At 39.8% G+C, this 14,949-nt stretch overlaps 1 protein-coding gene across 4 annotated transcripts in view; it reads right to left on the bottom strand.

Annotated features, from left to right (window-relative positions):
- Positions 1–14,949, bottom strand: part of INPP5K (inositol polyphosphate-5-phosphatase K) — a 40,834-nt gene that overhangs the window by 8,510 nt on the left and 17,375 nt on the right. For 2 of the 4 annotated variants that reach the window (XM_075196718.1, XM_075196719.1), the window contains exons 3-11: positions 12,457–12,564; positions 11,127–11,235; positions 9,768–9,884; positions 7,859–8,034; positions 6,222–6,333; positions 4,976–5,085; positions 4,844–4,870; positions 1,602–1,794; positions 753–890 (exon numbers count right to left, since the gene is read on the bottom strand). In XM_075196718.1, coding sequence (XP_075052819.1) covers positions 753–890; positions 1,602–1,794; positions 4,844–4,870; positions 4,976–5,085; positions 6,222–6,333; positions 7,859–8,034; positions 9,768–9,884; positions 11,127–11,235; positions 12,457–12,564 — 1,090 coding nt within the window. Of the gene's footprint in view, positions 1–752; positions 891–1,601; positions 1,795–4,843; positions 4,871–4,975; positions 5,086–6,221; positions 6,334–7,858; positions 8,035–9,767; positions 9,885–11,126; positions 11,236–12,456; positions 12,565–12,975; positions 14,020–14,949 lie in introns of those variants that run through there. The other 2 variants (XM_075196716.1, XM_075196717.1) reach the window with 2 other exon arrangements.

Below are 14,949 nucleotides of genomic sequence, written 5' to 3'. Positions count from 1 at the left end.
TCCTCACAGCACTACACTGCCTCTATCACATGTAGCCCTGTCCTCACAGCATGACACTGCCTCTATCACATGTAGCCCTGTCCTCACAGCATGACACTGCCTCTATCACATGTAGCCCTGTCCTAACAGCACTACACTGCCTCTATCACATGTAGCCCTGTCCTCAGAGCAGTAGACAAGTTACTGTGTGGAGCACGATCAGCATACTTATGTCATGAAATACTTTGTGCTGCTGTGAGCAGTCTAATGATCCTAGTTACAGGTTGTTCCAACCTCCCGTACTTAAACGTTGGAGACACTGGACAAGCAGGGGATTAAGACTGATAAAAAAGTGATCAGACCCCAAGTCAAAAACACCTTAACGAGAACAGCAATAATGGATGGTAAGTTCTATTATAATGAATAGGCATTGTGACAACTATCTTTTCAATCTCAATTGAAAAATTACAAGCCCACAATTAGAATGGTCAAAAGCAAACTACTGGTAAAGGCTTATATTTATTTCTCTATACTCAACTAATAGAACTGCTGGGGTCTTGTACTGTGAATCTGGCAGTTTGTGAACTTCACCCCTAATGGAGCCTGTAAGTCTCCAGTAATGAATCATGCATCATTTTGAAAACAAAGAGTGCTTGGTAAAAAATAGGCAAGGCTGTCAGACATAAGATGACGTGCCAAGACATAGACAAGATCAAATTTCGTAAAAAAATAAAATGCATTGATTACATAAGGCAACTATAACCATTTCATACCCTGTAGAGCCCAATCCAGTCCCAGGTACTGCTGGGAAAATCCTTGGAGACAGAATAGCTGATGAGAGAGTCATGGTCGGCATTCCATTCTCCCTCTGCTCCCAGAGAAACTGAAGGTGCCAGGATAAGAGGCTGCATCTACAATTCCATATACAACACATTAAAAATGGAAGATCAATTTAACTAATGCAGTGATTAAGGTTAAACCATTATCTATAATAATATAATATTCATATATTAATAATAGTAATATAATACTATAGATAGTATCCCCACTATCTAATTATAGGTATAAATGGATCACAGATAGGACAAGAATAAGGGAAGTTATACAAAAGCTGCAGACCCCGGACTACTTGTTCTTTAAGTTGTATTAAAGACCCCTCTTTATGAGAGTGCACTACAATCTGTACCCTTATAACTCTGGACATGATGTGTTCCCCGAGAAAGGTGCTGAACAGACTTGTGCTGTGAGGTTGTAGGTATGAAGATAGACTAATTATACCCTATATAATATAAAACCTCTAAAGATCCTCATGGGCATATTTAATTATATGGTGCAATGTACACAACTGTGCTGTGACACACAACAACCAATTAGAGTATAACGGTCTAGTATAGTTTAGAAAATTAAAGCAAATACTTAGTTGGACTGTAGCGGTCATAGCCGAATAGCACAATGTTATGACATGTGCCACTTCTGTTCATCAGCAGCTATTTCATTCTTTCTACACATCCTCTGAAGGTGTTCTCACAGCCCCAGGTGGCTCAATGCCCTATTATTATGGTAATTATCTGTAAACATTCAGAACATGCAGCACAGAAATGTTACTAAAACCAGCTAATTACCTGTAGAGTGAAGGTACCGGTTACTGGTTTGTGGTCACTAATCCCATAGTTCATGTGACTTGTGTATTTATCTAAATTAACTTTCAAGATATTCTCAAAATCTAATCCAGTAAACTCTTCATGTTCATTTTCTGAAACCTCCTTTAGTTTCCAAAGAATGCGATCAGTCCAGGCAGGTTTGCGCTTTTTGCCACTAGAAAATAAAACATTTAACATAGGTGATTCCCACAACCAGCCATCGTCACAGAGCCTGCTGTGCTTTCCATCATGAAAAACTACGTATATCAACAAATGTCTCATAAACAGAGTGAGGATCATTAACCTCTAGAAAGTGTGGAAAACCCCAGGTGCCATGCGACCTCAGAGACTAAACATTAATCCCTGTTGTATTACTGTTTGCGTTTTTGAGTGATTTTTATATGTTTTATTTAGCATAGCTTTAATGTTGTTCTTTAAAAGATAGCTAAACAGAATACTAAAATAAAGTTTTGGGTGAAGCTCAAGAAAACCCCCCCAAAATTTTACAAGCTCCATGCTACATTCCTGAGGCCTGCTTGCTCTAATGGTCCCAGAACACACTCCATTTGTTTCTTCCCACACAGCCCTGTCTGAAAATGGGAACTTCATCTGAGATGGGCATGAACATCCATTAGGTTTGTTCACACAGGACGAATAAGGAAATGAGAGGGGAGTGAGATGTGTGACCATTAGACTTAACGAAAGCTTGAAGGTTAGGGTTAGTTTTATATTTTAAGTCATCAAAATTCACCCACAACCTAATTTTTAATTTTGGGTGCTTTTTTTATTTTAGTAAAAATTGAGGAATCAACTTACATCTACATATTAAACAATGGTTTTTTGTTTGGATTTTTTTTTGTTAAATATTACATTGCTTTTTCCATGTGCATTCACATCAATTATTAGTTGTGGCAGGTAGCGTACGCACAATCAAATACCTTCAAATGTACGCCATTTCACCCATGAGACAATGGTATGCTCCAGTTTTCTGAAGTTATTTTCTAGCTGCAATGAGCAGAGCAGGCACCACTTTCCTTTTCCACTTTGGGGGGGGGGGAGAAAAGTTTACACAACCCACTAAATCCCCGGTCCACTACTATGGTAGAGTCCACTGACATTTCCACATGTGAGCTAAACCCCAAACCACAGTGCATTGAGTGTAGGAGGTGGAGCTTTGGGAGACAGTGCTGGAGTGTGACACACTGCTAGAGATAAGAGCTGCAGTCATCCCATCAGGAACCAGCTGTCATTTCTATCTGTATATTGGCTCTTAATACTTTCACACAGACTGATCGCCAAACAGGTCTGCCCGGCTCCATGCAGCTACTTCACTCAACCTGCCGCGACATATCAATATATAAAACCAAACTTAACTCATTGAGCAAGCATTTATGTAACAGGTTAGTTTAGGGCAACTTAACATTGCTTGGGATGCAATTAGATCACTAAGCATGTATAGAAGTATGATGATAAACAGAAACGATGGGCGATTGTACAAGACAACATGCTGAAACATGGCCGTATGGGGAAGGTCCAGCTAAAATAAGCCACATAATAAGCTTAAAGGTCCAGAATTTCTGTTAATTCAACACAGTAACAGCATGTCCTTTTATTCACTGCTGAGCATGTCAAACTTTGTCACAAAGGGTAGACATTTATAAAACATAGCAACGTTTTTAAAAAAAGATCTAATTGGCACACTGTAGGTCTAATAGAATGATAAAATGAATATATAAAACTATAGTGATAAAATATAAATGTTATATTTGATCAGTAGCGCAGCTGTAATATGGGGTGTGTGAGGCCCCACTGAATAAGGCAAACTATAAACAAAGAAAAAAATGATTACTGCTATATTTTGACCAGTTGCCGCGTTGTAATAAGTTTTTTCTTTGTTTAAAGTTTAATACATATCTATCCACTAGCACGGCGCCCCAATAGACTAAGCCAGACTAGGCACTGAAAGTGGTCAGCATTCATTAAAGACACGTCAAGCGCAGGAGTGTCAGACACTGCAGTACACGTTAAGGACTCTGCACATATTGCAGCTCAGTATAGTATGTTCACCACTTTTTCTGGGCAGTATTTATAGGAATATTTTGCAGCATTATTTTATATGGTTTATAAATATCCCCCAAAGTGACAAAATGGGAAATAGAAAATAATTTCCCTGTCTTTAGCTAGAACATTTGTTTTCATTGCTGGTTACTTCTCAGTAACAAACTACTTTCCCTCACATTTTCATTCAGTGAAAAAACCCTGAGACAGCAGTCTGTTTAGTGATGTTACTATTGTGATATTTGTAAAAGAGGTCCAGAAAATAACACATAGTTTACTGTGCTGCACCTTCATACCCTTTCCTTGCCTGCTAAACCAGCTCATATTGCCCAGTATATCATTTATTAATGTCACATCCCTTGTACAAGGATACAGGACATATCTATAAGAGAGTGCATCCCAGTGGCTGAATAGGGTACTGCACTATACTCTACAACAATATTTTTCACCTGTATAAAACTTGCTAAAGTATTTCAAAAGTTAATGCACAGTTTGGCTACTCTGAGAAAGACCATTATGGTCCGTAGTAGCAGATGGTAGAACTGACTGCAGTAGGTATTACTAGCTCTAGCAATGACTTAGAAATATTATATAATATGTAATGAAAAACAGCCAATATTTTTTTTTAATAAAGACTAACGACAACGCACAGTGTTACAGATTATTAATAATGGAATGTTGTTGTGGTACAAACACACTACATTACCCCACACAGCAGCAATCCATTATTACAGAACTTACCGTAATTACTGCTTTCACTGTCTTTTTATGTTACCCTACTGACAGCTAATGTTACTCTAGATAGCACAGACCTGTTTACTCAAAATCTAAATCTTTATTTTTCATTTCCATGATACATCCTCTTGAAAGGTGCTTCAAGACATAGAGAAATGGGATTATGTTGTAGCCATATCACAAAGAAATGAACATGCAGTATTTCTACTAATTCAGTATGTAGATATACAGACGGACAGGGCTAGAGATGGCTCAAATCAACATTTTATTTTTTAGTTTTTTGCAAATGGTTAAGTCCTAAATGGATACATTGCACAGATTCTGAGGAGACACAGAGATAATGAGAGGTAGCATGTGTCAGTACACTACTGATTTTTATATTAGTATAAACTACACCTAGTTTTAGTCAGTGCAAAAAGAGTTACTCTTACTGAAATCCCAATAGTGACTTCTTCCATCTAAAAATTAAGGACACAGATGAGTCACATATCACATAGAATACCATATATTTTATATAACATACACATTATATATAATATAAATGTTGTACAGTGTGGTTATACCTTGTATCATACACATCAGAGTTGAGATCGAACTTGTACGTAGGTTTAAACTTCAAGGGTCCCTCCATAAATCCTTGAAGAAATCGTTCTTTCTTCTTGGCAATATTTAACTAAAACGTCACAAAACATAAGAATCAACTCATGCAGATAGAGAAGATCTGTTTTAACTTGTTACTGCCAGCTACAGGCTGATCCAAGGCAGTGATATAGTTACATCACAATACAGCAGAACTACTAACTGCCATGGGACAAACATGGGGGCAGTTACGAAACTTGGAGCACAGTTAACGGTGCAAAAAAGTTGCTGTAATTCATAGCACCCGGAAGTTTTCTCTCATTGTGTGGAGTTTGTATGTTCTCCCTGTGTTTGCGTGGGTTTCCTCCGGGTGCTCCGGTTTCCTCCCACACTCCAAAAACATACTGGTAGGTTAATTGGCTGCTATCAAAATTGACCCTAATCTCTCTCTGTCTGTCTGTCTCCCTCTCTGTCTATGTCTATGTGTGAGTGTGTGTCTATATTAGGGAATTTAGACTGTAAGCTCCAATGGGGCAGGGACTGATGTGAATGAGTTCTCTGTGCAGCGCTGCGGAATCAGTGGCGCTATATAAATAAATGATGATGATGATTTTCTAAACTGCACACGACAAATGACAATTAGAATGTGACAATTAGAACATGCTGCTATGGAGTACTGCATGTTTATACCATTATCTGTGCTCGGTTTCAGAACTGTTCTCTGTAGTTTTTAACATAAAAGTCTTAATTTGAGTAAATTTGTGAAGAGAAACGATGCTGCACTTCCTTATTCCTTGTAGTTGGCCTAGGAGAAAGTACATTTTACATAAAAAAGTAAAGATTTAGAAACCATTATTTTTATTGAATCAAAGCTTACATATACTAAAACATGTTTAAAAAAAAAATAATTTAACTCAAAGACTAGCTGTAATAGAGGTGTTTGAAGATTGTCTGCCATCTGTCAAAGTTACAGAATATTATTTTAAGGCAAGTGTGCAAAGTGACAGAAAGGAGGAACAATTGGAGATGAGCCACTCATTCCTTCATATTGGCCTAAGTACATAGACCACGTGGTTTCTAGAGGTTGCAGACAATTGGAAATGTGTCACTCATTATACAATATTTGTAAATGTTTTGAACATTATAATGTAAATAAATGGAATTATCCCAAGTGGACAGGTTGTTAGGCAGTTCTGGATGTCTGGACTGAATGATGTTGAGTTGACTTACCTGGTCCTTTTCCCAGAGCAGATTATACCTGTTGCTATTCACCATCTCTCTAATGAAGTGGATCCCGAAGTCTGAAATCCGAAAGTTCAGGTCACCGAACCAGAAGACGACACTGTGACAGAGGAGAAAACAGAAATGTATTCATTTATTCCACACAGAAGGTGAAGAAACAGCATCGAGTAACTAATCGTAAAACAAATGGACAACAAAACAGTAAACCAGTACTGATTTGTCAGGATCATTGATTAAGGTGGTAAATCCAACTAAATAATTACAAATGACCCCTGTGTTTAGCGATATTTTGTTTCAGGTTTAGAAATTGGTTATCCATATGGCCCATCTACACTTTACAGCATGTGCAGGTATAATATCTTTTTGTATAACGCCTTCTCCAACTGTCACTGTGAGGAGCACTGCTAAACAATATAATGGGGGGGTTAAATGTAATTTAGTATATTTTAACTGTAACTCTAATTTACAGAAAAAAAGTGGATAACACATACTCTACCTGTGCTCGGTTTTCAATTATTTTGTAATTAATAAACACAGTTTTTATACATTACAACTGACTTAAACTGAAATGATGATGAGAAACTTTAGGACAGCAAATGTTTATTTATAACTGGGTAACAGGCCTGAATCCCCCCTGCTCCAGAAGGCTTGGGTGGGCCCCTTTCTTCCACAGGCCGGACAAAGCTTCCCTCGGGGACAGGAGCCTTTGGCCTCCCCCTATTAGGTGGTCGCTAACAACTTGAGGAGGATGGTGGCCCAAAAGGATCCTACCTCCCGCCCCACCATATAAAAAGTGAACACGAAAACACATGAAAAGTGAAAGTGTAGTGCAGTGTGTATAATAAATGAAATAAACAAAGGGCCATAAGTCCTCAGCCTTATGGCCAGAATTCTAAAAAAAATGTTCTTAAAGACTGAGGAGCATAGTCCCAGTAAGTGTAAGCACATCCAGGATACAGTTCCCATACTATAACTTATGTCATAGTATGTATAACAGGCCACACATATAACTTTTATGGAAATTCGCTGTGTGGGAGGAGCAACACTTTGCTCCTTATGTATGTAGAGCTGACTAGACTTAGACAGATTGGGTGTTCTGAGTAGAATGTGGGATATCTGCAATAACACAACAGATTCTACACATGAACACAAAACCAAGTTTTTGTTTTGCAAAATGGGAGATATTTTAATGAGCTCAGAGGTGGAGACTTCACATATTCTGCTGCGTTTCCAATTTAGCTGGAGCTCATAGAGCTTTTTATATGCTCAGAACAGCCAGATCTATAGAGCCCCTTAGAGGTGTCAGTTTCAATGGGTCACTCCTTTCACTCCACTCCTTTCACTCCATTGAAACTAATTAAAATAAAAACTAATAAAGACAGCACCAATGCCCCCTCACATTTGCAAAGTGTTCCAGAAAGTTTATGCTCAAACATCAATAAAGTGCAGAGGTGTAGGTGCATATTAATGAATGTGCATAGGGGGCCTATTTGCACAAAAAAGGCAGCGTTTCACCTAAGCATTGCCCTAGTTGGAAATAACCTCCAATATGTTTATATAATGGATGAACATCCAGACAGCAGCCGCCATGTTCTCAAACTAATGTACTTTATAGCAACACTTACTCATGATCCAAAATGCTGCCAACACTTTCCCCATCAAATTGCTGTGCCTCCAGCATCCGCTCAAAATCATCCAGCCTCTGGTTAGTGTTCTCCATGTGAGCAGGCAAATGGCAGTTCATGAAGCACAGCATGTGTCCGTATACAGACATGCGTAGTGACACCCCTCCCTTGTTGCCCTGTAATACATATGTATAACCAAAATAAAGTACTAAAATATCTCCAATGAATGATCCTTTGTAAGGCACCACAAAGGCTACGCAGCACTGAATAATCATACATAAAAATAGAGCAAACATATACGTGGTGGAAGAGTTTTGTGCAATGTAAAAATGTATTTTGCCGCACTCTGCACGCACCAGTTAAGTGCGCACCTTAGAGACACATTGTATTTTGAGTTGCAAGTATCTTTGGGGGAGCCTACACTCATTGTCTTCCTGCTGCAGTGATAATCTGCCACGGCTATTACATGGGCTCTGGTTACTTATTGTAGTCGAGTGGTAGCATGTAATTTAACATCTATTATTTTTTTCATACACTATATATATATATATATGGCAGTAATCATCATCAAGTTGATGAGGATTTCCATATCTTTACTCTGTTTACATCAAGATACACTCGGAGCATAGACTGTAAGCTCTCAGGAGCAATGCCCTACTTCCTCTTGTTACCTCCCTCCCCCCTCTTCCCCACTTGCTTCCTACCTCACCTTTGTCACCTTCAGCTACTCTTACCATCCCTGTAATTGCTTGGTAATTGCCCTTTGTAACAAGACTTTGTTTATGTTATCCTCCTTGTATTACTACCTGTCTTTGTTACCCACGCTTTTCAGTTCTACATGTGCTATGCAGATGTTTGTGAACTTATGTATGCTTCTGTAACTACCAGTGTGTACAGCGCTGCTGAACTTTGTGGAGCCCTACAAATAAACGCTAACAATAACAGTGCATCTTTATGCGGCTGCATGTATAGTCTATAGTTTGAGTTACATGTATGTTTTTCTTTTATCTAAAATATTGTTATTGTTTCGGTTATTTACAATACTAAAGAAGGAAATAGTTCTTGCTGTTCAGTTGTAAATATTATCAGTTATAAAGGACAAGATTGTGATAATGCTCTGACGATAAACAATGAATTGGTTCACAGACGAGCAGGGGCGCCAAGAGAGGTGGGGGGGGGGCAGGTGCAAAGTCCTGGGGCCCTGGCCTGCCTCTATAGTGGGAGGAGCCACCAACCTAGTGTGGCCAAACCCCTTTCAGCAGCTATGCGAGGGGTCCAAAAAGTTGCTGTAGCAGGGCCTAAAAATCCTCTTGGCAGCCCTGCAGAAGAGGCTGTGAAAATTACAGGTTTAGTGGTCTAGTAGTTAGTAGAACACGAGTACTCTTGGGTGAGATCCTAGACATGTGTTGATCCATAATCTGAGTAATTTTTAATGAGGAAAAAAGGAGAAAGAACAAGTACAAAGCAGAATGTAACAATCATGACACCGAAATTATCAACATGGTGTCTTACACTATAATAAAATATAATAACAACAAAAGTAACAGTTATATGCACTCACCTAACTTTAGAAGCCCATCCATAGGTTTGGTGTTGATTGTGTGAAGGGCACAATTGTGGGATTATATAATTGGTGTATTTGTGGAGGTACTATGTATATAGCAGAGTTTGAACGTTGACTAGAGGCAGATTTTCTACTAGTTGGTAGGAGAACCTCGAAGTGTGGTGGAAATGTTTCATTACTGAAATACATTCAGGCTGCAAAATCGCGAGCCATTCTAAACGGTCCCTAAGTTTTCTCTCTCATAGTAAACTTGGGTGGGTCATTGGTAGCCTTTATTGAAATGCACCAAATGCTTATCCAAATACTAAAGATGTTCCAAATCTCAATAATCTCTACAGCACTTACCCAGTAGCCATAGAGTCCGGTGCGAATGTAATTGGTCCGAATGTCCTGAACGAAGGGAATATGTCTGTGCTTTACGAACGTTAATAGGAGGAGGCCTTGCATTCGGATTGACGAAAGCTGAGATACAAGATGTGAAAAATTAGGGAGGTAGACATAATGAAGGTAAATTATAAAAGGAAAAATGTGCAGCAAATTATCTACATTTGCGTAATTGCTTCTACTTTTTTTTCATGTAGTCCATAAATACTTAATAGCTTTATTTTGCACTGTAATTTAAAGTTGATCTAGGACATTCCCTACCTTTCTTATAAATCTGCCATCACATTTTAAATTTACCTCCCCTCCAACACAACATGGATTTGTCTTACTTGCTTACTTTTGCTTAATTTTCCTTAATGAATCAGGCCCAGAGTGTGCAAATTTCTAGGTGCATCAACAGAAACACAGGAACTGTTTACTGTCACATAAGACTCCCCCCAGTAATTGTACATTTCATGTTTTTCTCTTAATATAATTCTTGTTTCACCATATACTATATTTTTACTATAGAGTCTCGGTCTCTCTCTATAATATATATATCTATATCTATATCTATATATCTATATCTATATCTATATCTATATCTATATATATATATATATATATAGTATATATAAGCCTAGCGGCGTGTGTTAGTGTGTGTGTGGAAAAAACTATTTTCTCAGAAAGGGCTCATCCAATTGACCTGAAATTTGGTATACTGACATTATTTGACAAAAAAATTATAATAGTGAAGTCAGTTAACTTCCATCATCCCCCCTTCCCCCCGTGGAAGGGGTAGTAAAGGCTAAATTTACCAGTTGAGGGCTCAAACTCTTGACCGTGTGGGTATTTATTTACCAGAGCCTGTGTTTGGTCATGGACAATTGTATGTCGCATTTTCACGAGTACGGAGAAGCAGTGGTATGAAAGTGCAGGTTATGAATACTGCCCTTCAAAGAAGACTGATTGAGCACAGCGATAAGGTGTTTAGCAGAAACGTTGTGCATCGAGAGGTTTTAGAACAGTAAGATGATGGAGATTAAGGATGTTGCGATGAAGATGAAGGATGAGGTGATGGAGAAGAATGATGAGGTGGTGACATGTGGACAAAACCACGTTAAAAAAGGGCGCTTACGTTGGGAAGTATCGCTCTTCCCCTGAGGAGGCCTGGGCTAGCCCCAAATGCATGACAAGAACCTTTTTAACACACCTTAAGTAGCTTGATTTGACTAGAATGCATGAGTATCATGCACGGGTTAACTTGTGTATAATATATATATATATATATATATATATATATATATATATATATATATATATATATATCATGATAGCTACCTTGATATAGCCTTGAGGAGCCAGAATATCCATAAGAAACAGGCTCCATGGGTCATCAAAAGCCAGATCTGATAGAAAGTTGATTATCTTGGAATTCACTTCCTGCAACCTAGATCAGAAACAAAGATCATATCAATATTGTAGACATGATTATTATTGTTAAATACAATAGAAATTTTATAGGGTAGTCTAACCTACAATGTACTTGCATAGTTTAGGCCTCATACAGAATAGATAAAATATATGTATAGACTAGTATTATAGTACAACACATGTAAACAGGTATGACAATGGAAACCCTTGTCTCCATCACCAGCACACACACACTCATGCTTTTAATTGCATTTGGATGTGTTAGCTTTTCATTGCATCACAGTTTTTTATTTTTTTAATTCCTTGCACAATATAAGACACAAGTTGTAGTCTATGTCTGAGAGGTGCTTTATTTATTGTGCAGCCAGTAAGCTATAGGCCACATTTCTTTCTAATCTAGATATCCATCATCATCATCATCATCATCATTTATTTATATAGCGCCACTAATTCCGCAGCGCTGTACAGAGAACTCATTCACATCAGTCCCTGCCCCATTGGAGCTTACAGTCTAAATTCCCTACTATAGACACACACTCACACACAGAGACAGACAGACAGAGAGGGAGAGACTAGGGTCAATTTTTTATTTATTTTTTTATTTTTTTTTTGATTGCAGCCAATTACCCTACCAGTATGTTTTTGGAGTGTGGGAGGAAACCGGAGCACCCGGAGGAAACCCACGCAAACACAGGGAGAACATACAAACTCCACACAGATAAGGCCATGGTCGGGAATCGAACTCATGACCCCAGTGCTGTGAGGCAGATGTGCTAACCACTAGGCCACTGTGCTGCCCCATCTATAATAAGGCTAGTACATTTTACACACTATTTCACTTGCACTCAGGTGTGCAGAGTTTAGACATATCAAAGCTCATATTTGAACCATAACAATGATGTCACAAAATCAGAATAGCAAAGTTGGATTTATTTTGATCAGATTTAAATGTTTCTTAATGAATGTGTCTTGCAAATCTTATAAAACATTCTGCCTTTTAGAATATTTCACCAAAAAGAGAAGAGTGAAGTCTGAGCTTGGTTTTCTATATTCTGTTGTGACCAATCATTCAAATAAATATATGAATAACAAAATTAGAAATATATAGCATACCTAATATCATAAATCTTAAAATCTTGCAGAGAAAAATATGGCATTTTATGCATACATACAATTTTTGGTTTTCAGATATACTTTATACTCCTCTTCTAAGAAGCAGCTTATGAGTAATACTTACCCAATAATGTACATATCAATATTTGAGCCTGATGAGTCAAGGAGCAGTAAAGAGCTGAGATCTCTGGGCGGCAATGCTGTTCCCACATTCCAAGTAACAACTTGCAATCTTCAAGGAAAAACAATAATTAGAATCACTGCAAACAACCAAATACAGTATATAATACAGTAAATGCATATGAGGAAAGCAAAATAATGAAAGTAGATAGATAAACATATGGTATATGAAACTGAGAAAAGAAAATTAGATGGAAAGACCCAAAAAGAGAGAGAAAATAAAAGTGATATATACAACTAAAGACATAAAACTTAATTGTATATAAATATTAGAGTAAATACAATACAATATTCCAACAAACAGATCCAGTAATTCAATAAAACACTATAGGAATTCAGAAAAACTTCTGTACAGTTAATATACAGGCTGGTTTAAGTAATGTATCTATCTAGATATATGTATAAAGTATTGGTTGACACTCTGACAAACATAGTAAGTGCAAAGTATATTGAACAATAAAACCTGAAATCCTGCATTTTGAGAGCCATCTGTTTCCCGCAGATTATAAAAGCTTGATCGATAGAGCGAGAGAGTTCCTCGTGTATATCCTCATCAGAGCCGACATCTTCCATGCAGGTCATCAGCTGAGCCACTCTCTGACGCAGGACAAACTTGCTACATGACCCAGTACTGCCGAGGCTGTCGGAGCGCCCGCGGGCCTCCACACTGGACAGGGACAGTGACAAGAAATCCATATCTGAATGCTCTGGGCTATGTCTTTCCATTCCGGCACAGCAAACCAATAGTATTGGGGAAAACTAACAAGCATACTAATCTTACATGCCCTAAGAATCTCCACTATTCAGAACTTACTTTGTACTAAGAGGTCTCACTAATCCCAGCACAAATAAGACCTTTGTGTGTGACACTAAGAAACATAAAACCCTATGCAAAATATTCACTGTTATAAAATCCCCTTTTTTCATAATGCAACTTTGAAGGAAAAACATTTCCCCAGGAAAGGAGATGGCACCATATGAGCACAAATCATTTGCTCTTATGCATATGGGTATAGAACATCTTCACCACTAAAAGAAAACATACACAGGGGCATAGACATGTGTATTGCCTCACCCACAAGGCAAGCATACAAACAGGCACCAACCAATCCCGCTGAAAGACAAACCCCTAAAACCACACCTCACTCTCATACACGGGTATCACGGTTATTCACACATATTGGCACAAATTCATACAGGCACACACACAGACCAAGGTAGGCCAATCCACCCCTCAATTTTCTGCAGGAAACTCCCGCCAACTGGGCTTTGTAGGGCACGCTGGGCCACCAGGGACTGGGCTCTGTACGGCACGCTGGGCCACCAGGGACTGGGCCCTGTACGGCACGCTGGGCCACCAGGGACTGGGCCCTGTACGGCACGCTGGGCCACCAGGGACTGGGCCCTGTACGGCACGCTGGGCCACCAGGGACTGGGCCCTGTACGGCACGCTGGGCCACCAGGGACTGGGCCCTGTACGGCACGCTGGGCCACCAGGGACTGGGCCCTGTACGGCACGCTGGGCCACCAGGGACTGGGCCCTGTACGGCACGCTGGGCCACCAGGGACTGGGCTCTGTACGGCACGCTGGGCCACCAGGGACTGGGCTCTGTACGGCACGCTGGGCCACCAGGGACTGGGCTCTGTACGGCACGCTGGGCCACCAGGGACTGGGCTCTGTACGGCACGCTGGGCCACCAGGGACTGGGCTCTGTACGGCACGCTGGGCCACCAGGGACTGGGCTCTGTACGGCACGCTGGGCCACCAGGGACTGGGCTCTGTACGGCACGCTGGGCCACCAGGGACTGGGCTCTGTACGGCACGCTGGGCCACCAGGGACTGGGCTCTGTACGGCACGCTGGGCCGCCAGGCACAATACACATCATCCTAACCCCACTCATACACAAGAGCACAGGCAGTACCCTTAGTCACACACAAAGACCTCCTCATACACAACCCCAAATGCAAGCACCCCTCTTCCTCACACACAACCACCACCCTCCTGTCTCCCATGCATGGACTTTATCTCTTTTCCAAGCCATCACCTATACAGGTTGCCCCACATTACTACCAACCCCTACATAACCCCTCCCATAAACACAAGGACAACTCTTTCCCACACACAGCCTCCCACCTTCCACACACACCTCCTTCCCCTAACACACAAGGACACCACAGTCTTACACATAAACAGTAATGTACCTTTAATCCACATAGCTTTTACTTCCTCCCATCTATCCACACAATGGTAATGTCAGTTTCTACACACCGATATATTTCACAGTGTACTTTATACACATAAAGGCACCAAAGATTGGATTGGTCATTTAAGTTACTAGAGGATTGATCGACTGGGCTTCCAGCTTCAATCAACCCTCATCACTCGCTGACTCCAGGAAACATAGTACTGGAAAAATACTTGCTTTTTTCTTCTTA

The sequence above is a fragment of the Mixophyes fleayi genome, chromosome 2 (assembly GCF_038048845.1).
Source record: "Mixophyes fleayi isolate aMixFle1 chromosome 2, aMixFle1.hap1, whole genome shotgun sequence".
NCBI lineage: Eukaryota > Metazoa > Chordata > Amphibia > Anura > Limnodynastidae > Mixophyes > Mixophyes fleayi.
Note: the sequence above shows the minus strand (reverse complement) of the source record. Positions and strands in the feature narration are given on the sequence as shown.